This window comes from Oncorhynchus nerka, linkage group LG12, assembly GCF_034236695.1.
Source record: "Oncorhynchus nerka isolate Pitt River linkage group LG12, Oner_Uvic_2.0, whole genome shotgun sequence".
NCBI classification, from domain to species: domain Eukaryota; kingdom Metazoa; phylum Chordata; class Actinopteri; order Salmoniformes; family Salmonidae; genus Oncorhynchus; species Oncorhynchus nerka.
The window spans coordinates 18,493,197-18,521,187 of NC_088407.1; the positions used below are offsets into that span (position 1 = coordinate 18,493,197).

General features: G+C 44.7%; 2 protein-coding genes across 3 annotated transcripts; both read left to right on the plus strand.

Annotated features, from left to right (window-relative positions):
* The first annotated feature begins 5,402 nt into the window (after nt 1-5,402).
* cyld3 (cylindromatosis (turban tumor syndrome) 3) lies at nt 5,403-19,554 on the plus strand. Its single transcript, XM_029674198.2, is given in 17 exon segments — nt 5,403-5,498; nt 6,058-6,281; nt 6,661-6,936; nt 7,131-7,514; nt 7,723-7,828; nt 8,073-8,193; nt 8,195-8,534; nt 8,746-8,911; nt 12,221-12,362; nt 12,684-12,806; nt 12,960-13,051; nt 13,309-13,372; nt 13,481-13,688; nt 13,770-13,878; nt 18,241-18,359; nt 18,490-18,697; nt 18,951-19,554. Coding segments are annotated over 16 exon segments (2,811 nt in total). The 5' UTR covers nt 5,403-5,498; nt 6,058-6,113; the 3' UTR covers nt 19,136-19,554.
* An 889-nt stretch (nt 19,555-20,443) lies between these two features.
* Nucleotides 20,444-27,970, plus strand: LOC115137909 (ER membrane protein complex subunit 4-like). 2 transcript variants are annotated; one of them, XM_029674200.2, is made up of 6 exons: nt 20,444-20,608; nt 21,168-21,282; nt 21,540-21,654; nt 23,521-23,674; nt 27,331-27,491; nt 27,624-27,970. In XM_029674200.2, the coding sequence occupies exons 2-6, from the start codon at nt 21,185-21,187 to the stop codon at nt 27,657-27,659; spliced, it is 564 nt and encodes a 187-aa protein (XP_029530060.1). In that variant the 5' UTR covers nt 20,444-20,608; nt 21,168-21,184; the 3' UTR covers nt 27,660-27,970. The 2 variants fall into 2 exon arrangements, with proteins under 2 accessions (XP_029530060.1, XP_029530059.1); XM_029674199.2 differs by having other exon boundaries at nt 21,171-21,282.
* Nucleotides 27,971-27,991: the final 21 nt, after the last annotated feature.

The following is a 27,991-nucleotide window of genomic DNA, read 5'->3' on the forward strand; positions in this document are numbered from 1 at the left end:
TTACTACTGCAGAATGTCCTGCCCCTTCATGTAGCATCTAAATTCATGGCAAAGGCCATACGCAACCAGGCAAGTGTGTGTGTGTGTGTGTGTGTGTGTGTGTGTGTGTGTGTGTGTGTGTGTGTGTGTGTGTGTGTGTGTGTGTGTGTGTGTGTGTGTGTGTGTGTGTGTGTGTGTGTGTGTGTGTGTGTGCGACCTGGTGTAACGAGTGCGCTGAGAGTCGGGAAGCAAGTTCAGGGAGTGAGTGTTTTAATAAATTAACAAAACAAAAAAACACGAAACACAAACAACGCACCGACATGAAAAGAGAGTCAATGACACCTGAGGAAAGACATATATAGGGAAGATAATCAAAGAGTTGATGGAGTCCAGGTGAGTGTCATGAGGTGCTGGTGCATGAGACGATGGTGACAGGTGTGCGGGATAATCAGCAACCTGATGACCTCGAGGCCTGAGAGGGAGTATACGTGACACCCGGACTCAAGTACAATTTGAAATCATTTAAAATACTTAAGTTCGATTGAGCTGCCTGTTGCAATTTAATTATTACCAAAGTCCCAAAAGTGCAAATGCCCACATGGCACTCCCGTCAGGCTAAAGCAAATGTCGTAAAGATTTTAAATAGTAGTGGAAGCCAGGTCTGGAGACGACAGAAGGTCAGTCTGACTGCTCCGAGCAACACTGTAACGGTGATAGGCCCACTTCATGCAAATGACCAACCAAACCATGTATATAACGTGTTTGTGTATATAATGGGTGTGCTTTTATATAATGTGTGTGTTTTGTGATATGACATTATGACGTGTTTTGTGTGTATATATAACGTGGTTGTGTCAGTGTTATATGATATAATCTTTGTGGGTTGTGATATGACATTATGACGTGTTTTGTGTGTATATATAATGTGGTTGTGTCAGTGTTATATAATATAATGTGTGTGTGTTGTGTTCGTCTCGGTACCCCAGTTTAAGGACTTCTACAACGAGCGCAGAGTGAACCGAGATGGACTGCAGTGTCTACACTTCCTCAACGAGATCATCTCAGACTTTGATGAAGTACAAATATTCCCTATATAGTGCACTACTTTTGACAAGGGCCACTCAGGATTCCCAGTCTAAAGGACTGCATCTCAGTGCTAGAGGCATCACTACAGACCCTGGTTCGATTCAAGGCTGTATCACCGTGATTGGGAGTCTCATAGGGCAGTGCACAATTAGCCTAGCGTCGTCCTTTGGCCGGGGTAGTCCGTCATTGTAAATAAGAATTTGTTCTTAATTAACTGACTTGCCTAGTTAAATAAAGGTTAAATAAAAAGGGTCTGGGTTCAAAAGTAGTGAACTATAGGGAATAGAATCCCACTTCAGAGTTTGGTCTGGAACTCGGAAGGGAAGAAGGGCCTGGAGATTTTCCTCAACTGCTAACCTGACCATGAACTGACAGTTTGTTATCAAACGTACCCTTTCTCTTTCTCTGCCTCCCCTTCTCTCTCAACCCCTCTGTCTCTAGCAGCTTCTCTCTCAACCCCTCTGTCTCTAGCAGCTTCTCTCTCAACCCCTGTCTCTAGCAGCTTCTCTCTAAGCCCCTCTGTCTCTAGCAGCTTCTCTCTCAACCCCTCAGTCTCTATCAGCTTCTCTCTCAACCCCTCTGTCTCTAGCAGCTTCTCTCTCAACCGCTCTGTCTCTAGCAGCTTCTCTCTTAACCCCTCTGTCTCTAGCAGCTTCTCTCTCAACCCCTCAGTCTCTAGCAGCTTCTCTCTCAACCCCTCAGTCTCTAGCAGCTTCTCTCTCAACCCCTCTGTCTCTAGCAGCTTCTCTCTCAACCCCTCTGTCTCTAGCAGCTTCTCTCTCAACCCCTCTGTCTCTAGCAGCTTCTCTCTCAGCCCCTCTGTCTCTAGCAGCTTCTCTCTCAGCCCCTCTGTCTCTAGCAGCTTCTCTCTCAACCCCTCTGTCTCTAGCAGCTTCTCTCTCAACCCCTCAGTCTCTAGCAGCTTCTCTCAAAGCCAAAGTTCTGTTCTGTGGAGAAGATTAAGACTATTGGCAGTACCTACATGGCAGTACCTACATGGCAGTACCTACATGGCAGTACCTACATGGCAGCTGCTGGACTGACCAATCCTGCTATAGGGGAAGAGCGAAAGGTTGTATATACAGTATATCACAAAAGTGAGTACACCCCTCACATTTTTGTAAATATTTGAGTATATCTTTTCATGTGACAACACTGAAGAAATGACACTTTGCTACAATGTAAAGTAGTGAGTGTACAGCTTGTATAACAGTGTAAATTTGCTGTCCCCTCAAAATAACTCAACACACAGCCATTAATGTCTAAACCGCTGGCAACAAAAGTGAGTACACCCCTAAGTGAAAATGTCCAAATTGGCCCAAAGTGTCAATATTTTGTGTGGCCACCATAATTTTCCAGCACTGCCTTAACCCTCTTGGGCATGGAGTTCACCAGAGCTTCACAGGTTGCCACTGGAGTCCTCTTCCACTCCTCCATGACGACATCACGGAGCTGGTGGATGTTAGAGACCTTGCACTCCTCCACCTTCCGTTTGAAGATGCCCCACAGATGCTCAATAGGGTTTAGGTCTGGAGACATGCTTGGCCAGTCCGTCACCTTTACCCTCAGCGTCTTTAGCAAGGCAGTGGTTGTCTTGGAGGTGTGTTTGGGGTCGTTATCATGACACTCCACCACCATGCTTGACTGTAGGCAAGACACACTTGTCTTTGTACTCCTCACCTGGTTGCCACCACACACGCTTGACACCATCTGAACCAAATAAGTTTATCTTGGTCTCATCAGACCACAGGACATGGTTCCAGTAATCCATGTCCTTAGTCTGCTTGTCTTCAGCAAACTGTTTGCGGGCTTTCTTGTGCATCATCTTTAGAAGAGGCTTCCTTCTGGGACGACAGCCATGCAGACCAATTTGATGCAGTGTACGGCGTATGGTCTGAGCACTGACAGGCTGACCCCCCACCCCTTCAACCTCTGCAGCAATGCTGGCAGCACTCATACGTCTATTTCCCAAAGACAACCTCTGGATATGACGCTGAGCACGTGCACTCAACTTCTTTGGTCGACCATGGCGAGGCCTGTTCTGAGTGGGACCTGTCCAGTTAAACCGCTGTATGGTCTTGGCCACCGTGCTGCAGCTCAGTTTCAGGGTCTTGGCAATCTTCTTATAGCCCAGGCCATCTTTATGTAGAGCAACAATTCTTTTTTTCAGATCCACAGAGAGTTCTTTGCCATGAGGTGCCATGTTGAACTTCCAGTGACCAGTCAGTATGAGGGAGTGTGAGAGCAATGACACCAAATTTAACACACCTGCTCCCCATTCACACCTGAGACCTTGTAACACTAACGAGTCATATGACACCGGGGAGGGAAATGGCTAATTGGGCCCACTTTGGACATTTTCACTTAGGGGTGGACTCACTTTTGTTGCCAGCGGTTTAGACATTAATGGCTGTGTGTTGAGTTATTTTGAGGGGACAGCAAATTTACACCGTTATACAAGCTGCACACTCACTACTTTACATTGTAGCAAAGTGTCATTTCTTCAGTGTTGTCACATGAAAAGATATACTCAAATATTTACAAAAATGTGAGGGGTGTACTCACTTTTGTGATATATTGTAGATAGCTCTGTTCTGCCTCACTGGGTCGAATTCAAATACTTAAAAAAAAATATGCCCTTACTTACTCTCTTCCCTGAGGTAGTCAGGGATCTGTATGTGATTGGATGAGAGAAAGAAAGGTCACTTATCATGTCATTGTTTTTACCAATCAAATCTTGTCAATGAGTGGAAGTGTTCTCTTGTTCTCTGTCTCCCTCTGTAGGGCTGTGATGTGTCCTACAGCCATGTGCGCAGCATGGTAGAGTTTGCCATCGCTCTGAAGAACAACCTGGAGTCCATCAACCAACACTCCTTCAACAGCTTCAAACTACGAATCGTTGAGTCTGTCTGGCTGGCTGGCCAGTGGGACAAGGAAATATGACTCATTTAATCTTTACTCGATTCCTTGTCGTCTCTCCTTGCCTGATTCTCAAAATGTATTGGAGAAGAAAGTCAGAGGGAAGGGACCTTCTCCTTCAGTAAGGTTGAGGATGCACAGAATCAAGGAAAGACTAAAAGAGATTGAGCCTTAACTTTGTAACCATCTCCCCATTCCAACTCACGTTCTAATGTTCTCTTTAAAATGGATAAACCATGGTCCAAACCACAGTATGATATCTGGGGGAACTTTGTGTGTGTGTGTGTGTGTGTGTGTGTGTGTGTGTGTGTGTGTGTGTGTGTGTGTGTGTGTGTGTGTGCGCGCACGCCTGCCTGCCTGCGTGCGTGCGAACGAGCGAGAGAGAGAGAGAGAGATATCCCACTACAGGTGGAGTGACTAAGAGAGGAGTCACCACCGGCAAGGGGGAATTCAACACCGACTGACCAATCAGCTCCTCTGTTCTGACCTCTCCAACCAATCATCAACACTCACCCGACCAAACAATTTTGTGTTAGAAATGCCCGCGTCGATTTCTGGTTCCAGTAGGTTCCTTTCTGTTTTCTGAAGAGGTTAAACCACAATCCAGACTGTTGGCGATAATTTGTGATAATTTATTCATTGTGTTTTTAATGACTCTCTACTCATGTACTACTTACTGTATGTATCTATGTGTGATCTGTGTATGGCAGACACCTACCCAAAGACCTTTAACAACATCCTCTTATTACTAATGACAGACACACAGAGTTGGTTCAAGGCAAGAAATTACATTGAAAGGGCCTTCTTGGGAAATGACAGAGTATATGGAAACTCTAGATTGGTTCCCTTAATGGGATGTTTGAAATAAGTGGTGCTGCATGTAATAAGCATGGTGTTATGTTACTGCAATGGATGGGGAGGTTCTGGCCAGTAGGCTTCTCTGCCAAAGGTATTGAAACATTCACACATAGCTACACCTTTTTGAATCCATCTGCTGCCACTTTAGTGGCCTGAGAATGCAATATAACTTTTGATAATTTAATTATTTGTTTTGTACTGAGTTTGTATTAAAGAGATTAATATGTGTTGTCTATTCTGAACTACTTTATAATAAAAGCATGCTTGACTATAAATGAATGCACATAAAAATTAACTAAGATGTGGGAGATTTTGTCATTACTTCTAAGCGACCAAATTCTTTAAATACTGTTAGTGCATTACTACTTTAGTAAGATTATAATAATGTGTAGCCTATTAGTTCGTACTCATAAAGTGTCATGAAGCTCAAAGAACCAGGCCTACCTTTTTATTCTCGATACGTCAGTTTCCCGACATGAACTGAGAGCTGTGGAATTTCCCCTCTGTTTAAGCCACACCCACAGACCTCTCTGACTGGCCAGAACGATTTATATGTAAAACTCTTCTCGCTCGTTATTGGTCCTCATTCTGTTTTGGGACATTTCGTGAGTTATGTTATATGAAAGTTTTGGTTGATCTAAAAGTTGGTGAAATTGGTAAGTGTTGTTATTATTAACTGTCAAATAATGTGTAAATATATTCGTTTCAGTCGAGTTTTGAACCGATATGGCACCTGTTTCCTATTCGTCATGGTTTGTGAGGTAGAATGACTCGTTTTGGTAGCTAATTTAGTAAAGCGTCAGAATCGTCAGGTAGCGTGACCGTAGCTACCAGACATGTTCAACATTGCGATGTGGGCTGTTGTAGAGTTATGGCTAGAAGGATTCCAGCTTTTGTCAAATTTACGTCAAAAGTATATATATATTTTAGCTTGATTCCCCTAACAGCTACGTCAATTCTCCCTACCTATTGGGGAAAGTCTAATCTGACAAAAACTGGATCCTTTCTAGCCATAAGCATACATCTGCTAGACGCCCAATATCATGTAACTACATTCACGCGAGATTCAGCTCTGGTCCGAGATTAGGTTATGGTAAAATGTGCAGGTTATGTTTTATAACTAGTTTATAATCTACCTTTTTGAGGCTATGTTGTGCCATTTAGTGACCGCACCATCAATGCCACGAGATACACCCACCTGCTCTATTCACACAGATTGGGGCTGATGGATAGGTGAGCTTACTCAACTGAGGACACATACTCACAGCACAATGTCTGGGGCCCAGGACCACAAGAGACGGCAACCCCCAAAGATGTACTTGGTGGTCTCCAACCTAAAGATTCAGGACCAGTTGGAAGGTACCATCCGACTGCTACGCGGGAACCTCTGTCAGGAGCAAGAGGGGGGAAGGAGCAGGGGCGACCAACTGTGGGTAAAGGTAAGAAAAGGAATGAATACTTTATCACGCCTGTCTTCTCTCTTCCTTGTGTTTGAATATTCTCTCTTCTCTTCCTCTTTCTTTCTCTGCTCTCCCTCCCTCTTTCTCTGCACTCTCTTTGTCCTTGTCTCCCACCACCCTCCATCCCTCTCTCGCTCTCCTCTCTCTCTCTCTCTCTCTCTCTCTCTCCCTCCCTCTCTCTCTCCCTCTCTCTCGCGCGCCTCCTCTCTCTCCTTGTCCCCCACCACCCTCTGTCTCGCTCTCTCTTTCTCTCTCTCGCTCTCCATCAGGTATTTGACAATGCCAGTATGTCAAGACTGTCAAGCAGCTGAAGATTGACAAGTTATACACTCCTCTCATTTCTTTCTCTCTCCCTCAGGTGTTAGACTATGGTTGTATGGTAAAGATTGACAAACAGCTGCTTATAGAAGTCCCCACCGACCTGACCGGCCTATTGGAGCCTGTATCTGATCCAGAGTCCCGCCTCAATTTGCTCATTAACCCCAAGCAACTTTACCGATTGGCTGCCTTGCCCCTAGGCACCCCCCTCTATGTCCAGATGGGCCAACCAGGAGAGCTGGCGGAGGCGGAGCTGAGGTATCGAGGACCGCTGACCAGAGGAAGTACTGCTGTGTTGTTTGGGGTGCAGCTGAAGGTATTGTTGCTAATGTGGTGTTTTTAGCTATAGACAACAGATCATAACAACAAACTTTCACTCTTTGATGATTGTCTTGAAAATCATTTTACTTGTATTTTAGTTAGCCACTGTCACACAGTAGTTACCAAAATTGTCAAATGACTCGGGTCTAGCTTTCTCGCTCTCTGTCTCTCTCTCTCTCTCTCTCTCAGGACTCAGCAGTGGGTAGAGGCAACAGTAATGGTTCTTACAAAGGCCACCAGCTCTTTACCTGTCCCGAAGCCTCCGCCCTCTTCCTACCGGCCAATCAGATTAGGCTACGACGCTGGTCCCGTGCCAATGACGACCATCACATCAACGCTCTTCCTCCTCAACCTCAACCCCCCATTGGTAACATCATTGCTAGAACGGCCGAATCGTCTCCCAGCCTGGCCCCAGTCCCAGTCCTGGCTCGAAACCCCAGCTCCCCACCTCCCTTCCAGGTGGGCCACAGGGTGTGCTTCCCTCTGGAGGATACTGTCCATGGGGGAGAGGTGAGGTTCTGTGGGGCCCTGCCTGGACGGACCTCCACTGGGGTGTTCGTAGGAATCCTGCTGGTCAGTATTACTGCTGGAGGGTGCGGCTGTATATAAAAATACAATCTGTGTGATTATACACATTTTAGATTTTATAGTCATTATTGTGTATTAAGACACCCAAAATACAGTGTTTTGTGGATAACATTCACACATATTTAGGCCAAATTCTTCATCTAACAGTCAATGTTTCCTGTATATTTGCGCTAATCAGTTTGTTTATACGCAGGACAATGCGGTTGGTAACTGGGATGGTTCATATAAAGGAGAGAAGTTGTGCTCCATCTCCTCTTCTCTGTATGGTTGCCTGCTACCCATCTCCAAGGTGTCCCCTGGTACGTCACTCCCTGGTTCAAATGTTACGGCAGATCACAGATCCTGTTTGGTTTACTGTTGAGTTACTATTATGACAGTTATGAGAGAGGGTGTAATTGGAAAACAAAACGTTGTGGAAAATCATGACTGTTAGATGACTGACGTCCTCCCTTCCTTTACCCCTGATTGTCTTTAATTTTCCTCCTACCGGGCTTTGAATTGTGTGCTGTGTTTGACCGTTGACCTCTACTGACCCCCCCGCAGAACCAAGGTCACGCCGCCACACTCCTCCCCTCCAGAACCCCAAACCGGTCCTCAAACCCACCCAACCACCAGCTCCTGTATCCTCACCTGCCTCCACCCCAAAGATCGCTCTGATGCCCCCAACTCCTCTCAGCCAAACTGGCCTTAAAACCTCCACCCCTCCCCAGCCCCAAACCTTTCACGAAACCTCACCCCCTTCCCCCAACCCCTCCCACCATCAAACCCCCAACCCTGCCCTCCCCGACCGCCACCGACCAACCACAGCTCTTGAACGGTTCGCCCGGTCCCCTCTCTCCGGGTCGAGGTGACGGATTGGACGCTGAGGAGAACGGAGACGCGGGATTGGAGGTTGAGTTGGAGGTGGGGTCCATGGTGGAGGTGAATGACCCACCCCTTTTTGGAGTGATTCGTTGGATTGGACGAATCATTGGAGTTTCACAATTGGTGTCAGGAATTGAGCTGGTACGGTAACACTGTCAACACTGTCACTGTGTGTCATCAACTCCCTGTAATTCCATCAACTCTGTAATTGTGTCAGTGTCAAGTCAATCAGTGTATGACAACGTTGTAAAGCAGCGGTATTCAAGCATTTTCAACTAAGGCACCCTTAAAAACAAAAAAAATGTCTAGTGTGTGTTCGTAACATATTTATCTGCTTACTTTCCTTTCTCAGGACCAGGAACTGACCGCTGGAACAGACGGCAGTTACCTTGGCGAACGCCACTTCCGTTGCCCTGCCAACAAGGGGCTGTTCGTCAAACTCCAGAACTGCAGGCGGGATTCCAGATTCCCTGCCCCTGAGACACCGGTCAATCAGGTGGAGCGCTGCAACTCCATAGGTGTGTTATCTGTGTGTGTGTGTGTGTGTGTTGTCTTGCCTGACTCACGCCACTCCCTTGAGATGAATGAGCTAGCCTAGGTTCCCACTGCTTCAGGTCTATGACCTACAGGTGCCGCCCTTCCAGCCCAGTCCGGATGACAGCTGGAGTGGGAGAAACCTTTTTTTGTTAAAAAGCACTCAGCCGGTCGTCCAACTCCGGGGTAGGGCAACCAGGGGAAGCATAAGACCAGGGGAACTAGAGGGACAGTATAGTTTCTCCTCTCTGCAACTGTTTTTAGTTTTACACCCATGGGTGCGCGTCACGAACCGTTCACCTGTGAACCTGAAGTTACCCACCCTAACGGGACCTAGTGTCCTACGGGACGGAAGAGGTATATTCACACCTAAGACATTTTCATACACATGCCAAGCATGAACCACACAGTTACCAAGAGAGGAAACCATCGGGTCTATTTCGGTCAGTGGCCCCTTGAGAGGAAGTACACCACCTGTATTTATTCAAGCACAGCCCTATACAAAGACTCTACTTATCTTGTGAATACCCTAGCTCTCAACCCAGAGGAAACAGACGCCTCACAAGTCCTCAACTGGAAGCTTCATTAAATAGTACCCGCAAAACGCCAGTCTCATTGTCAACAGTGAAGTGGCGACTCCGGGATGCTGGCCTTCTAGGCAGATTTAATGTGCTTCCTTTAAAAAAGTAATTTGGTCACTTTCATTGTGATTACAAACCTTATCAAAACATGTAGGCTTATGGGCTTGGCTACATGAGATGGGCGGCCTATGATAAAAATATTATTTTAAAAAAGGCATTGTTTCTTGCCGTAAGTTGGGCGTCATTCACAAGTGATAGGCTAATATTGTCACTCATCACACTATTCTTGATTTAATCATGTCTTTACATATACTAAATTACATATGTGTGAAATGTGTTATGTTTCGAAACAGGGATAGAGGGGGGAAAATACATGTCATCTATGCACTTAAATAGCAAATGGAGGTTGCTTTCCCCCGTGGTTTATTTTCATGCCAGCCAGGTAGGTTATATACTGTTGCAAAGAGAAGAAATGTACTTAATATTAGGAAAGTTTAGAAATAAATATAGTAGACCTAACCCAGTGGTTCCCAAAATATTTATAGTCCCATACCCCTTCAAACATTCAACCTCCAGCTGCGTACCCCTCTAGCACCAGGGTCAGTGCACTCTCAAATATTGTTTTTTTGCCATCATTGTAAGCCTGCCATACACACACTATACAATACATGTATTAAACATAAGAATGAGTGTGAGTTTTTGCCACAACCCAGCCTGTGGGAAGTGACAAAGAGCTCAAAGATCTCGGGGCACAAATAGTAATATAATAATAATAATCAATCATTTTGCTCTTTATTTAGCCATCTTGCATATAAAACCTTATTTGTTCATCAAATATGGTGAATAACTCACAACAGGTTAATGAGAAGGGTGTGCTTGAAAGGATGCACATAACTCTGAAATGTTGGGTTGTATTGGAGAGAGTCTCAGTCTTAAATCATTTTCCACAAATAATCTGTGCCTGTATTTAGTTTTCATGCTCGTGAGGGCCGAGAATTCACTCTCATATAGGTACGTGGTTGCAAAGGGCATCAGTGTCTTAATAGCGCAATTTGCCATTGCAAGAAACTCTCTCAATCCAGAAATCTGGCAGTGGCTTCTGATTAAATTCCATTTTCACAGAACGGCTTGTTGCAATATCGATGAGGCTATCTTGTTCAGATATCGGTAAATGGACTGAAGGCAGGGCATGAAAGAGATAACGAATCCAGTTCTTTGTGTCGTTCGTTTCGGGAAAGTATCTGCGTAAGTGCGCACCCAGCTCACTCAGGTGCTTCGCTTCATCATGTTTGACATTGTCCGTAAGCTTGAGTTCAGTTGCACACCCAAAAATCATACAATGATGGAAAGACCTGTGTGTTGTCCTTGTTAATGCAGACAGAAACGAGCTCCAACTTCTTAATCATAGCCTCAATTTTGTCCCGCACGTTGAATATAGTTGCGGAGATTCCCTGTAATCCTAGATTCAGATCATTCAGGCGAGGGAAAAGATAGGCAGTCGTGTGAGGAAACTCGTCATCATGCAAGCAGTCAGACAAGTGAAAATTATGGTCAGTAAAGAAAACGTTAAGCTCGTCTCTCAATTCAAAAAAAGTTTAAATACTTTCCCCCTTGATTACAGCGCACTTCTTTCTGTATGTTGTAAAAGCTTTACATGGTCGCTGCCCATATCATTGCATAATGCAGAAAATACACGAGAGTTCAGAGGCCTTGCTTTAACAAAGTTAACCATTTTAACTGTAGTGTCCAAAACATCTTTCAAGCTGTCAGGCATTCCCTTGGCAGCAAGAGCCTCTCGGTGAATGCTGCAGTGTACCCAAGTGGCGTCGGGAGCAACTGCTTGCAAGCATGTTACCACTCCACTATGTCTCCCTGTCATGGCTTTTGCGCCATCAGTACAGATACCAACACATCTTGACCACCAATTTTATTTTTGGCAGTGAAACAAGGCTATTCAGGTGAGGGAAAAAAACCTCACCCAAATGTATAGCCCCGTTGGAAAATATAAATGCACTGTTTGAAAATGTGTGGGGGGAGGGAATATTATATATATATATTATGTGAATCACATTTTTATTTGGCGTACCTCAGACGACATTGCACGTACCCCAGTTTGGGAATACCTGGCCTGGCCTATAGAAAGCTGATGTGATCCTCCTCTTTTTAATAGATGCCATCACTCTGTTTTCTCACACAATTTAATAGCTTATAGAAATGTTGCGCAACATGAGCTCATGGGCTCCCATGAAGTGTTTGATTAGATTTGCATTGATGTCAGAGTGATTAGAGGGACAGTAGAGTGCTGAGTACCAGTTAGCAAGTTTGGTAGGCTACTAATGACCATCATCAGCATCACAGCTTGGAGAAGCCTAATTACCGTGACTATAGTCACGTGAAATTTCACTGCCGTCACAACTCGTGACCGCCGGTATGGCGGTAATACGGTCACCGAAACAGTCCTAGCTGCCTCCTCCTCTTTCTGCTAGCTGCGGTGCCTCTCGGCTCTCTCCCTTCTGTTCCTTTTCCCGCCCCGTTGAGTCTCTGTTTTCTTGGCCTCCTGCTCTCTCCATCCCAGAAGCCGTAGTTTCAGCAGGGATGAGTTACATCCGTCCGAGGGTTTGCGTGTGTGTGTGGCACATTTTTGTCTCTGAGTGTGTGTGCATGCGTGTGTGTCTCCATACCATGTAACATGATGACCAATCCAACCACCAGCGTTTGCCGAGTGGGGCAGTGAGCGCGTCGAGGAGCACACCCCTCCAGTCCAGGGGGACGAGGCCAGAGATATGTACCAGGGCTGTAAGAGAGGCATCCAAGGCCACCTCAACTCCTGCTACCTGGACGCCTCACTATTCAGGTGACCATACGCTGGCATTCTCCCTCCGTCCTGTTTGTGATATTATTAAGTCAATAATTGTTATTCAGTTATGTAATAGGATGTTGAGAACCGGAACCCTCAGTTAGAACCGGAACCCTCAGTTAGAACCGGAACACTCCGATAGAACCGAATTAAGGATTAGATAATGTAGTCAAATGCTTTTTTGTGTGTGCAAAAATGTCAAATTGGGCAATGTTATCATGTCGAATCTAAGGTTGTTTTTTAAACTAGAAGGAATGCTGGATGCATTCATGTTAATTAAACTATTTTCTTCCCCTCCCCCATCTCTCTCCCCCTCAGTCTGTTTTCGTGCTGCAGTTCAGTAGACTGGGTGTTGCTGTGGCCCTCGAACCCCTCAGACGGCCCCCACTGCAGCCAAGCCCAGGACCTGCTTCGCTGTGAGATAGTCAACCCCCTACGCAGGTGTGTGTGTGTGTGTTCCTTCACAATGGATGTTTATGTATAGGCATATATTGTGATTTAAATTGTTCTGTTGTAGATCAGTGTCACTTTGTATTTATATAGTGAATTTGAATAGCTTTTATGAATGTACTTGGCTATGTGTGTATCTTTCAGGTTTGGCTATGTATGTGCCAGTAAAACCATGGCCCTGAGAAGACTACTGGAGGCTGAGAGTAGTGACACAGGCTTCACCAACCAGGAGAAAGGTGTGTGTGTGTGTGTCCGTCCGTGAGTCCGTCTGTCCGTGGGAGAGGGTGTTTGGCTGTCTGTCCATCTGTCTCTCCGCCCGTGTCAGTAGGATGGAGAGGGAGAGAAAGGGACTGTGTTCAGGGGAAATGTTGATAGTGTTATTTAACTCTAGAAAGTTGAGTAAAGTTGAATTTCGTGCCACTCTGCGCAGGCTGATATTTGAAGGAACATTGGTGGTGAGTGTTTTTAAACACGTCTGTCTTCTTTCTGTCAGACCCAGAAGAGTTCCTCAACAAGCTTTTCCAGCTCCTCCGGGTTGAACCTCTTCTGAAGATCAGGTATACTTTCTCTCCTTCCCCTCCCTCTCTTTCTCTCCCCCCCCCTATCTCGTTCTCTTATTCTTTCTTACAGACACTTTCTCTCCTGCTCCCCCTTGTTCCTTTCAGGTCAGTGACACAGAATCAGCAGCCTCAGGAGTGTCACCTCTACCAGCTCTTCCCTCCATCCGTTCCCCTCTCTCCCTCTTCCCCTGTCCCTCTGTCTCCGTCCCTCAGTCCCATCCCTCTCTCCTCCCCTGCAGTACTCATGAGGGTGGCCAGTGTTCAGACTCTGTTAGAGACATCTTTTCTCCACGCGGGACTAAAGTTTGCTGAGGTAACAACACAAGACGACATAGTAGATACACAAACAAACTCTACGTTGATGTGTTAATGGATTGACTCTCCCCTCCGCCAGGCCCCTTCCTGCCTCCCCCTCCTCATGCCTAGGTTTGGGAAGGACTTCAAGATGTTTGACGCCATCTTGCCTTCACTCACCATCGACATCACAGACCTGCTGGATGACAGTAAGAACCAAAGATATTGTCATGGAAATTCTTAATGAATCATTGTTTATTGTCAGCACGCTGGAGAGGTTCCAACCAACTCAATGCACCATAGTACACATGTCAATCAGGAGCTCTGCCTGGGCAGTCCCAGCAGTTATCTTCTATATGACTATACACAGACAAGTTATATTTGCATAATTAATTTCATTACCATTTTGTTTCATTCATGTGACAGACCAACACCTCACGAGTCTTCTCTCTAAGATGAGACCTTGAAACTGAGATATCTTTTGTTCGTTCTCAAAACAAGGTCTGGGCGTACTGCCAAATTGCGGATTCTGATATATCAAATTAAATGTTATTTGTCACATATATTTGTCACTGAGGGTTCCGGTGTAGACCTTACGGTGAAATGCTTACTTACAAGCCCTTAACAAACAATGCAGTTTTAAGAAAATACCTACAAAAAAAGAGATAAGAATAACAAATGATTAAAGAGAAGCAGTAAATAACAATAGCGGGGCTATATACAGGGGGTACCGGTACAGAGTCAATGTCAAATCAAACTTTATTTGTCACATACGCCAAATACAACAAGTGTAGACTTTACCGTGAAATGCTTACTTACGAGCCCTTAACCAACAGTGCAGTTCAAGAAGAAGAAAATATTTACCAAGTAGACTAAAATAAAAAGCAATAATAAAAAGTAACACAATAAGAATATCAATAACGAGGCTATATTACAGGGGGCACCGGTACTGAGTCAGTGTGCAGGGTTACAGACTAGTTGAGGTAATCTGTTCATGTAGGTGCGGGCGAAGTGACTATGCATAGGTAACAAGCAAACAGCGAGTAGCAGCAGTGTACAAAAGGGAGAGGGGGGTCAATGTAAATTGTCCGGTGGCAATTTCATGAATTGTTCAGCAGTCTTATGGCTTGGAGGTAGAAGCTGTTGAGGAGCCTTTTGGTCCTAGACTAGGTGCTCCGGTGCCGCTTGCCGTGTGGTAGCAGAGAAAACAGTCTATAACTTGGGTGCCTATATTTTATATCGGTCCTAGATGGCAGGGAGCTTGGCCCCAGTGATGTACTGGGCTGTTTGCACTACCCTCTGTAGCGCCTCACGGTCAGATGCCGAGCAGTTGCCATACCAGGCGGTGATGCAATGGTCAGGATGCTCTCTGGTGCAGCTGTAGAACCTTTTGAGGATCTGAGGACCCATGCCAAATCCAAGTCTCCTGAGGGGGGAAAAGGTTTTGTCGTGCTCTCTTCACGACTATCTTGGTATGTTTGGACCATTATAGTTCGTTGGTGATGTGGACACCAAGGAACTTGAAACTCTCGACCCGCTCTACTACAGCCCCGTCGATGTTATTGGGGGCCTGTTCGGCCCATCTTTTCCTGTAGTCAACGATCAGCTGCTTTGTCTTGCTCACATTAAGGGAGAGGTTGTTGTCCTGGCACCACAGTGCCAGTACTCTGACCTCCTCCCTATAGGCCGTCTCATCGTTGTCAGTGATCAGGCCTACCACTGTTGTGTCGTCAGATAACGTAATGATGGTGTTCGAGTCGTGTTTGGCCACGCAGTCGTGGGTGAACAGGGAATACAGGAGGGGACTAAGTACACACCTCTGAGGGGGATCAGTGTGGCAGACGTATTGTTGCCTACTCTTACCACCTGGGGGTGGCCCGTCAGGAAGTCCAAGATCCAGTTGCAGAGGGAGGTGTTTAGTCCCAGAGTCCTTAACCTCTCTAGGGAATTTCACCTGGCCAACATCCGGTGAAATTGCAGAGCGCCAAATTCAAAAACAGAAATGCTCATAACAAAAATTCAAAAAACATACAAGTGTTATACATTGGCTTAAAGATGAACTTCTTGTTAATCCAACCGTTGTGTCAGATTTCAAAAAGGCTTTACGGCGAAAACATACCATGCGATTATCTGAGGACAGCACAGCGCCCAGCACACAAAACATTACAAACAGTTACCAGCCAAGTAGAGGCGTAACAAAAGTCAGAAATAGCAATAAAATTAATCACTTACCTTTGATGATCTTCATATGGTTGCACTCACAAGACTCCCAGTTACCCAATAAATTTTAGTTTTGTTCGATAAAGTCCCTCTTTATATCAAAAAACCTCATAGTTGAAGTGTACCTATGATGAAAATTACAGGCCTCTCTCGTCTTTTTAAGTGGGAGAACTTGCACAATTGGTGGCTGACTAAATACTTTTTTTGCCCCACTGTTAAAGAAAAACAAGAAAGGTGCGCTTCCGGTCGTGCGCAGTAAACAGGTCTGGGGACTTTCCACTATCCACTCACTCAGATAGGTCTTACTCTCTCATTTTTCAGAATACAAGCCTGAACAATTTCTAAAGACTGTTAACCTCTAGTGGAAGCCATAGGAAGTGCAATCTGAGTCTTAAATCATGGGATATTGTATAGGCAGTCAGTGGAAAAGTACAAACATAAAAAAATCCCACTTCCTGGATGGATTTTTCTCAGGTTTTCGCCTGCCATATCAGTTATGTTATACTCACAGACATTATTTGAACTGTTTTGAAAACGTTAGAGAGTTTTCTATCTAAATCTACTAGTTATATGCATAAGCTTCTGGGCCTGAGTAACAGGCAGTTTACTTTGGGCACGCTTTTCATCCGGAGGTAAAAATAGTGCCCCCTACCCTAGTGAGGTTAACTAACTCACTTCGTGGGCACTATGGGGTTGAACGCTGAGCTGTAGTCAATGAACAGCATTCTCACATAGGCGTTACTTTTGTCCAGGTGAGAAATGGCAGTGTGGAGTGCGATTGAGTCATCTGTGGATCTGTTGGGGCGTTATGTGAATTGGAGTGGGTCTAGGGTGTCTGGGAGGATGCTGTTGTGAGCCATGACCAGCCTTTGAAAGCACTTCATGACTACCAATGTGAGTGCCACGGGGCAGTAATAATTTAAGCAGGTTACCTTTGCTTCCTTGTGTACCCGGTGGTCTGCTTGAAACATGTTGGTATTATAGACTTGGTCAGGGAGAGGTTGAAAATGTCAGTGAAGACACTTGTCAGTTGGTTCACGCATGCTTTGAGTACATGTCCTGGTAATCCATCTGGCCCAGCGGCTTTGTAAATGTTGACCTGTTTAAAGGTTTTGTTCACATCGGCTACCGAGAGCGTTATCACTCAATCATCCAGAACAGCTGGTGCTCTCGTGCATGCTTCAGTGTTGCTTGCCTCGAAGCGAGCATAAAAGGCATTTAGCTCGTCTGGTAGGCTCGCGTCACTGGGCAGCTCGCGTCTGGGTTTCCCTTTGTAGTCATTAATAGTTTTCAAGACCTGACACATCAGACAAGCGTCAGAGCCGGTGTAGTAGGATTGAATCTTAATCCTGTAATCCTGCTTTGCTTGTTTGATGGTTCGTCTGAGGGCATAGCGGGATTTCTTATAAGCGTCCAGATTAGGCTACGGCTCCTTGAAAGCAGCAGCTCTAGCCTTTAGCTCGATGTGGATGATGCCTGTAATCCATGGCTTCTGGTTGGGATATGTATGTACAGTCACTGTGGGGGGGACGTCATCGATGCACTTATTGATGAAGCCGGTGACTGAAGTGGTGTATTCCTCAATGCCATTGGATGATTCCAATATAAACTCATATATGAAAATGTACACTGAGTGTACAAAACACTTTAAGAACACCTGTTCTTTCCATTACAGACTGACCAGGTGAATCCAGGTGAAAGCTGTGATCCCTTATTGATGTCACTTGTTAAATCCACTTCAATCCGTGTAGATGAAGGGGAGGAGTCAGGTTAAAAAAGGATTTTGAAGTCTTGAGACAATTGAGGCATGGCTTGTGTATGTGTGCCACTCTGAGGGTGAATGGGCAAGACAAAATATTTTAGTTCCTTTGAACGGGGTATGGTAGTAGGTGCCAGGTACACCGGTTAGTGTCAAGAACGGCAACGCTACTGAGTTTTTCACATTACAGTTTCCCATGTGTATCAAGAATGGTCCACCACTCGAAGGACATCCAGCCAACTTGACACAACTGTGGAAAGTATTGGAGTCACCTTGGACCAGCATCCCTGTGGAACGCTTTCAGCACCTTGCAGAGTCTATGCCCCAACCAATTGAGTCTGTTTTGAGGGTAAAGGGAGTACAATTCAATATTAGGATTGTGTTCCTAATGTTTGGTGTACGTCTGGTAAGAACCCTGCTATGTTAAAACATGAGGACATTTTATCGGGCGGGTTTCCTGTTGATGACCTATTTAATGCTTTCTCTCTCTTTCTCTTCACTCTCATCACTCTCTCTCTCCCTCCCCCTATTGCAATTTCTTCCTCTCTATTTCTCCCTCCCGCTGTCTCTCTCTCCTCCCCCCTCTCTCTAGCTCTCAGACAGTGCAGTATTTGCCAGGCAGTAGCAGAATGGGAGTGTCTAGAGTGTTATGACGACTTGGACATCACACCTGGTCGTCTCAAACAGTACTGCCACACCTGCAACACTCAGGTAACCATAGCACACCATTATTACCTATAGTACAGCTCTCAAAGTTCCATCAAAAGTCCCTTACATCTACACACTGCAGTACCAATATCCTCTGTCTCCCTTTCTCTTTCTCCCTCCATCCTTCCATTAGGTGCACATCCACAAGAAGCGCCAATCCCACAGTCCGTGTCAGGTGGGTGTGGCTGGGGGTCCATGGACCGGCCCACTGCATGGAACTCGTCAGCGATTGGCTCTCTTTGCTGTGACGTGCATCGAGACCAGCCACTACGTGAGCTTCGTCAAGCACGGACCCCGCCCCAACGACTGGCTATTCTTTGACAGTATGGCCGACAGGGAAGGTGAGAGATGTCAACTTTAAAAAGGGGCCTTAAGGCCTGCAGCTAATTTTCATTTCTTCCTGTTAGTCAATTGATTGGCCAGAGAGTCTACTCACCTGGTGTTCCAGATCTGAATCACTCCCTGATTACAGGGCAAATGCAAATCTGCAGTACTGCAAATCTCAAATAGCCCCCGAAACCATGAAACTCTTAATTTATATGATTGTGACATCCCATAATAGTTACCATGTTCTGTTTCCATGGTTACGGCCAGGCGGGGAGAACGGTTTCAACATTCCCCAGGTGAGGGCGTGTCCAGAGGTGGGCCGCTACCTCAGCCTATCGGCGGAGGAGCTGGGCAGGCTAGACCCCGCCTCCTTGAGAGAGTCCGCTCGCCGGCTGCTGTGTGACTCCTACATGTGTCTCTACCACAGCCCCGAGCTCAGCCTGTACAAGTAACACACACACCAATGTGCCTTCAGGATGAGTGACATGCAGTATTGTACATTAACCACTGTTGTGCCTGTTCAAGTAACACACGCACAAGTTCCAGTATTGCACCAATGTGCCTCCAACAAGCAACACAGAAACAGACTCCTACAACAACCACTGCCCAAATGTGCCTTTGCAACACGAACAACCTGTTTTTCACTCTTCTGTTTACTTTATCCTTATGTTCAATGGAAATCTGAGAAGAAAATTATGAATAATTGTATATAATATCATAATTTGATATAATATAATGATGTTATTATATATATCAAAATAATTTGCATATTTTTATTTCACACACCACTTTTTATTCCATATTGGTTATGTTGTAATACATAGATTTAGAAAATGACCATGAGAATATATTAAAGAGAATTATAATGAAATATGTTGTTTGAAACATGTTATTGTCAAAATATGATTCTGGTGTATGAAAAATAGCCTTAAATGCTTATCGGCGCCAGGTAGTCCCGAGATTAGAGTGTTGGGCCAATAGCCGATAAGCCTCTGGTTCAAATACGGGAGCCAACGAGGTGAAAAATCTGTTGCTATGCCCTTGAGCAAGGCACTTCACCTCAATTGCTCCAGGGTTGCTGGACAATGTTTACCCTGGCCGTGACTCCACTCCCTGCAGGTGTCTCAGGGAGAGTTGGGATATACAAGAAAAATATTTCCATTACACACTTATTGGTGTAACAGGACATATATATGCACCCCTCCAAATAATAATGATTATTATTATCATCACGTTTTATTTTAGTAGAGCCACCACAACCTGTGACTGTTTCTTATCAAACAGAGGGATAGTGAAATGCAACATGTTAAAGGTGGACTTTGTATTATTAATTTCAATGGTCATAAACTGTACAGCACAAGCAGAGAGGATGTCAAAGAAAATTGGAATCATTGTGAATGCAGCTGAACGTTTTTTGGTTTTTCATAATTTCACAGCCGGGGCCTTGCCAGAAACCCTGTGGGTGATGTACCGTCATCACAGGCCACTGAGCCTGCTAGGGATGTATTTTGGAGTGGACTTGAAGACGTGGGATGGGTTTTGTATCTAATTTTATATGATGTCGTTAACCACATTTTCCGTAATGTTTTTATTTCCTCATTCAACACCCCGACTAGCTGGTGGCGGTAATGCGCCATTAACATCGGATGCCAACCGCCTTTAAACCCCATTGAAGGGGTAGTTTTATTTTTCAACTACTATGTTTGCCCACAAGAAGGCAGTGAATAGCGACATCGATCATGAAACGTCATCATTATGAGACCGACCATCGTATGTTATTTTTTACTTTTTTTCGACCATCATATGTCGTCCATTCAAGTTGTGTTCACTACTTGTAATTTGATGATTATCCATTATTTGCCTGCTAATTCGGCACAATAGTAATATAGAAGCATATTAAACAGTAGTTGGAACGTGTCTGAAAGGTAAGGAATGTTGGCATTTTAAATATTTAACCTCTAATGTTTACTATAGTAGATGTCTGAAACTAGCTAGTAACGGTAGCTAACTAAGATTGCATGCTATCAAGCTAGACAGCTGCTTCAGTACATTTGTAGTCTATTAGCAAAAGTCCCAGTTTACATTAGGGACATGTCTTGATAGCGCCTTTAAATGTAATTGACGTCGATAAACGTATGGTTTACACCTGCTGTAATCTGGCATGTGACAAATACACTTTGATTTGATTGTAGCCAGATCTAGCGATCTTTCGTTCAAATTTAAAACGAAACCAATACGTTTCACCCCTGTAATAGTCTTGTTTGCCCTATGTCAAGTCAAACCAAGGCCTTTTCCCTTTCCTCTAGTAGAAAATATTTGTGTTTTTTTGTAATAGTCTCTGACACAAGCAAGATCTATGAAGTTCTGCAAAAACAAAGATCTGTGTTTGTTTTGGTCATTGTTAATATGTACTTCAGTTCCTGTCATGTAATAATGTTGTGTTTTCTCTTTGGGTTTGTGGTGCTACTTTGTGTTCTTGTTCAGCAGAGTTTTACGTTGCCATGGCGACTCCAGGGGGACAGGGGGGAGGGGCGTTGTCTACAAGAGGAGGAGCTAGGAAGATGAAATGGGCTTTGGAGCTGACATTGGGCAATGCCAGGTAAGAAGAGAAACCCACAGGTGCGTAGGGTTTAGTGGTTGATTTTTGGATTGGAACTCTATCAGCCATGTTGATTTTATCTGACAAATGGTGGATTATTGTGCCCAGAGCCCACATTTGATCATGAATTCAGATACACAGGCATGACTTGCTTGAAGAACTAGCTACCTTGTTAGAACTATGAATAACCTGTATATCCTTCCACCATCTACAGCCCTCTGAATAAAGTGAACTGAACTGACCTATGTCTCTTCCAGGGGTCGTGGTGACAGACAGAGTAACCAGGGAGATGTGATGTATCCAATTGGCTATTCAGACAAACCAGTCCCAGACACCAGCATCCAGGAATCAGACAAAAACCTGGTGGAGAAGGTAGGTAGTGTAGAGGAGGAATTTAAATTATCTGTTTGTGCTTTTGCCAAATCCGTTGCTGTCATTGTCAATTAATGACAGGAAGTTTGCATGGTAACACAATCAGACTGGCCCTCGGGCTACATATGATCAGGAAGCATTAACAAATCTCCCTGTGCACATTGTACTTAAAAAAAGAAAATGCCTTGAATATACAGGTAACTGCCAAACTAAAGGAAACATTTCAGTAAATGAGGGATACAAAGTACACTGCTCAAAAAAATAAAGGGAACACTAAAATAACACATTCTAGATCTGAATGAATGAAACATTCTTATTAAATACTTTTTTCTTTACATAGTTGAATGTGCTGACAACAAAATCACACAAATTATCAATGGAAATCAAATTTATCAACCCATGGAGGTCTGGATTTGGAGTCACACTCAAAATTAAAGTGGAAAACCACACTACAGGCTGATCCAACTTTGATGTAATGTCCTTAAAACAAGTCAAAATTAGGCTCAGTAGTGTGTGTGGCCTCCACATGCCTGTATGACCTCCCTACAATGCCTGGGCATGTTCCTGATGAGGTGGCGGATGGTCTCCTGAGGGATCTCCTCCCAGACCTGGACTTAAGCATCCGCCAACTCCTGGACAGTCTGTGGTGCAACGTGGCGTTGGTGGATGGAGCGAGACATGATGTCCCAGATGTGCTCAATTGGATTTAGGTCTGGGGAACGGGCGGGCCAGTCCATAGCATCAATGCCTTCCTCTTGCAGGAACTGCTGACACACTCCAGCCACATGAGGTCTAGCATTGTCTTGCATTAGGAGGAACCCAGGGCCAACCACACCAGCATATGGTCTCACAAGGGGTCTGAGGATCTCATCTCGGTACCTAATGGCAGTCAGGCTACCTCTGGCGAGCACATGGAGGGCTGTGCGGCCCCCCAAAGAAATGCCACCCCACACCATGACTGACCCATCACTAAATCGGTCATGCTGGAGGATGTTGCAGGCAGCAGAACGTTCTCCACGGCGTCTCCAGAATGTCATGTCTGTCACATGTGCTCAGTGTGAACCTGCTTTCATCTGTGAAGAGCACAGGGTGCCAGTGGCGAATTTGCCAATCTTGGTGTTCTCTGGCAAATGCCAAACGTCCTGCACGGTGTTGGGCTGTAAGCACAACCCCCACCTGTGGACGTCGGGCCCTCATACCACCCTCATGGAGTCTGTTTCTGACCGTTTGAGCAGACACATGCACATGTGTGGCCTGCTGGAGGTCATTTTGCAGGGCTCTGGCAGTTACATTGTGTTGTTTAAGTGTTCCCTTTATGTTTAAGTGTTCCCTTTGTTTTTTTGAGCAGTGTATATTGAAAGCAGGTGCTTCCACACAGGTGTGGTTCCTGAGTTAATCACGCAACCAACATCTCATCCTGGTTAAGGTTGTGTATAAAAATGCCCTGTTGCCCATTGTTTAAGCTACCATGGCTAGAAGAAGAGATCTCAGTGACTTTGAAAGAGGGGTCTCAAAGGAGCCTAGGGGGTTTAAAGGGTGTTTATCTCAGTCTCCAGAACTCAACCCAATTGAACACTTACGGGAGATTCTTGAGCGGCACAATATCCCCCCTTTTCCGCAATTGTTTTTTTATTTGTTTTATTCAACAAAAGACTTTGATGGAGTTTCTCATGGAAGAATGGTGTCACATATAGAGTTCCAATAGAGTTCCAGACACTTGTTAAATCTATGCCAAGGTGCATTGAAGCTGTTCTGGCGACCCGACGCCCTTTTAAGACACTTTACCTTGGTGCTTCCTTTATTTTGGCAGTTACCTGTAGATTGTTATTAACTTGCTTTCTCTCGCCCCCCCCCTCCCCATAACAGCGTTGCTGGGACGTAGCTCTGGGGCCTCTGAAGCAGATTCCTATGAATCTATTCATTATGTACATGTCTGGTAACACCATATCCATCTTCCCCATCATGATGGTCTGTATGATGGCCTGGAGGCCCATCCAGGCTCTCATGTCCATGTCTGCCAGTGAGTGTTTATTTAACCAATAAGGCACCTTGTGTGGGTTTGTGGTATATTGCCAATATACCACGACTAAGGGCTGTTCTTAAGCACAACGCAATGCGAAGTGCCTGGATACAGCCCTTACCCGTTGTTAGTTTTTCACTCTGCTTGTCAGAACCTAACTGACAACTAGGAAAAGCTCAAACCAAGTTTATTCACCCAATGGGTCAGACAGCTGAAATGACAAAGATATGTTCCCACCAGCACAATAATTTATTCTCCTCTTTAGGTGATGTCTCCTCCTTCTCTCTAAACATGACATCTTTGTTGCTAGACAGGAAGTTAAGTGATGTGTGTAATAAACTGTTCCTTCTCCCTTAATCTGACCTGACTTGACCTCGGCCCCCATTCCTCACCAAACCACATCTCTCCACCCTTACCAGTGACCTCAATCATGTGATTGCCTTTTCCCTCACTTAGTAACTCTCCAAGCCCATGTCTCATATCCACCCTTAATTGACCCCACCATATACATTCCTCCTATGTATAACCATTAACTTCTGGTGTAGCAAGTATTTCAAATAATAACGCAACAACTGAAACCAGAGTGTAGCCCTTCTCCACTCTATAGGGTTCCTAATATCTAACAATAATATGTTCTGTTAGAATGTAAACTCTCTGCATTCTACTCTCTCCTTTAGTGACATGAATAAGGATATTTCAAGTTTAGACGTCAGTACCCATCAGTCCCCCCTTTTGAATAATAACGCCGTACTGTTCAACATTATATACACTTGGAAATTACTTATAAATGAACAAAAAATAAAACATTAACAACACAGTTGACTATTAGGTTTACACCTCTGAGACTCGTGGCCTCTGATATATAACTACACTATGCACACTTTTATGTTCATATTTTGTTGGACAACTGATAATGACATTTCAGCTGGAGCTTTTGACTTTCTTCATGTCCTCCTTCTGGTTCCTAAGAGAGTGACAGCACAAGACTTGAAACCAAAAAGAAACACAAAACATAACAAGTATTAATAATGTGCTATGGTATGCATAAACTTATATAAACTCAGCAAAAAATGAAACGTCCTCTCACTGTCAACTGCGTTTATTTTCAGCAAAATTAATTATGTGTAAATATTTGTATGAACATAACAAGATTCAACAACTGAGACATAAACTGAACAAGTTCCACAGACATGTGACTAACAGAAATTGAATAATTTGTCCCTGAACAAAGGGAGGGGGGAGTCAAAATCAAAAGTAACAGTCAGTATCTGGTGTGGCCACCAGCTGCATTAAGTAATGCAGTGCATCTCCTCCTCATGGACTGCACCAGATTTGCTGTTTTTGCTGTGAGATGTTATCCCACTCTTCCAACAAGGCACCTGCAAGTTCCCGGGCATTTCTGGGGAGAATGGCCCTAGCCCTCACCTTCTGATCCAACAGGTCCCAGACGTGCTCAATGGGATTGAGATCCGGGCTCTTCGCTGGCCATGGCAGAACACTGACATTCCTGTCTTGCAGGAAATCACGTACAGAATGAGCAGTATGGCTGGTGGCATTGGCATGCTGGAGGGTCATGTCAGGATGAGCCTGCAGGAAGGGTACCACATGAGGGAGATGGATGTCTTTCCTGTAACGCACAGCGTTGAAATTGCCTGCAATGACAACAAGCTCAGTCCGACGATGCTGTGACACACCGCGCCAGACCATGACGAACCTTCCAACTCCAAATCGATCCCGCTCCAGAGATACAGGGCTCGGTGTTTACGCTCATTCCTTCGACGATAAATGCGAAACCGACCATCACCCCTGGTGAGACAAAACTGCGACTCGTCAGAGAAGAGCACTTTTTGCCAGTCCTGTCTGGCCCAGCAACGGTGGGTTTGTGCCCGCAAGCAACGTTGTTGCCGGTGATGTCTGGTGAGGACCTGCCTTTACAACAGGCCTACAAGCCCTCAGTCCAGCCTCTCTCAGCCTATTGCGGACAGTCTGCGCACTGATGGAGGGATTGTGCGTTCCTGGTGTAACTTGGGTAGTTGTTGTTGCCATCCTGTCCTGCAGATATGATGTTCGGATGTACCAATCCTATGCAGGTGTTATTACACGTGGTCTGCCACTGCGAGGACGATCAGCTGTCTGTCCCGTCTCCCTGTAGCGCTGTCTTAGGCATCTCACAGTACGGACATTGCAATTTATTGCCCTGGCCACATCTGCAGTCCTCATGCCTCCTTGCAGCATGCCTAAGGCATGTTCATGTAGATGAGCAGGGACCCTGGGCATCTTTCTTTTGGTGTTTTTCAGAGTCAGTAGAAGGGCCTCTTTAGTGTCCTAAGTTTTCATAACTGTGACCTTAATTGCCTACCGTTTGTAAGCTGTTGGTGTGTTAACGACCGTTCCACAGGTGCATGTTCATTAATTGTTTATGGTTCATTGGACAAGCATGGTCCTGAAAATGGAATGTTTCTTATTTTGCTGAGTTTATATGCAAAGAAAAACCCAAGTTTGATAACATGACGATTCCCACTCTCTCTTCGTCTGACTCTATGCCTTCGGGATACTTTTCTGCTGGATTCCACTAAAATGAAGGCCATATGAAGCCTCATGCTTTCACCCAGTCTTCCCCTGTCAGGCCACAGGCTCCAAGAGGTGTTCCCAAGCCATGTCATTTTCACTTCACTCCCCATCTCTTTCCTCTTCCATGTCCACCCGATAAACACATGCGGTGGCCTTAATCAACTTTACTTCATCTTGAGGTAACTCAACACTTTATATACGTTTCAACATCAATGCCCTCAAAAGATATCCCAACAATGCTACTAAAGTAACCCCTGCTACTACTAACACTGCCCCTGATGTGTTCTTCACAATACTCTTCATTTGCTCTGTAGTCCAGTTCCATGCTGTTACTATATTATCCTTTGCCATTACTACAACTCCTTCAGTTACTGTCCTTAATGTGACTGCCGTGAGAATAGCTATTGCCCGTGAATCTGTCTCCTACTCTCCTGTTATCTTCTTGGTTCACTGATAACTCTAGGACTGAACCTTTCAGATACTCCCTACTGGTCTCCCAACTCATACCCTGTTTCCTAACCACCAACATCTCCAATGACCTCCTGTGTTCTGCTACAGTTGGTACCTGTGGATAATACTTTCCTGTGCTCAGGTTAGGTACACATCGCTCATCCCAAGGCCGATCTACACCCCACCCCTTTGTGAACACCCTCGTTACAGTATAATAATTGTGTCGCTCGGTCCCAATCTTCTGGGAGATATGTCAAGTGTTTGCTGGCTGTTAGAAATGGGGGAGAGATTAGTGGCGTTGGAAGACTATCCAACCGTACAAAACTCTGAGTCACATGTTTCTTAATCCCACTATGCTATTATTACCACTAACTTCCCTTCTGGGGATTTGGCCTCTTATATACAGGGAACTGTGGCTATTATTTCATTGACAAACCAATCACTGAAAGTTCTTTTTTTTTCTTACTTCAGTTTATTTTCGTAAATAGTTTAACTGTTATTTTTCTTAACTGAGCTGTTGGTTACGGGTTTGTAAGTAAGCATTTCACTGTTGTACTTGGCGCATGTGACATAAAATACGTCAAATCAAATTGTATCAGCATTTTACCACTGCTCACTGTTGCCTTTTCTCTCAGCATTCAAGCTGTTGGAGAACTCTAACCAGCAGTGGCTTCAGGGGCTGGTCTATTCTGTAGGAAACCTGCTTGGCTCGGCATTGGCTATCTACAAGTGTCAATCAATGGGGCTTCTCCCAACGCACTCTTCTGATTGGCTCGCTTTCATAGAACCGCCTGTGGTGAGATTTTTTTGCTATGCTGTTAAATCCAGTTTTAGCACTTATTTTGTGTTTTATATGTTTTTCAGGTTTATTTGTCATGTGTAATGAATACATTGGAAATCTTACTCACGCATTTTCTGTCCTCTGCAGAGAATGGAGATTATGGGTGGAGGGATGGTGTTGTGAAGAGGACAGATGCCCGTGCACACTGAAATATGCTCAACTATTAATTATGAATACATGAAATCTCTTCCAAGTCTCTGGCTTTTAGGTTTTTGTCAAACCCCTCAAGGTTTGTATTGATCCCTACACTTTATTTCTGTTCATTTGTGGGTTTTTATTGCAATTTTCACAGGTGATCAAACGTTACAACTGATAATATTAGGGGGCAAACGACATCCACCATCCTACTAAATCCACATTAGGTTTAATTAAGATGTCACCATAACACGTTTTTCATTTAAACTTTTTGTCAAATAAAAGGGTCAAAAAACAAATTAAGGTGTCAAATGTATTTT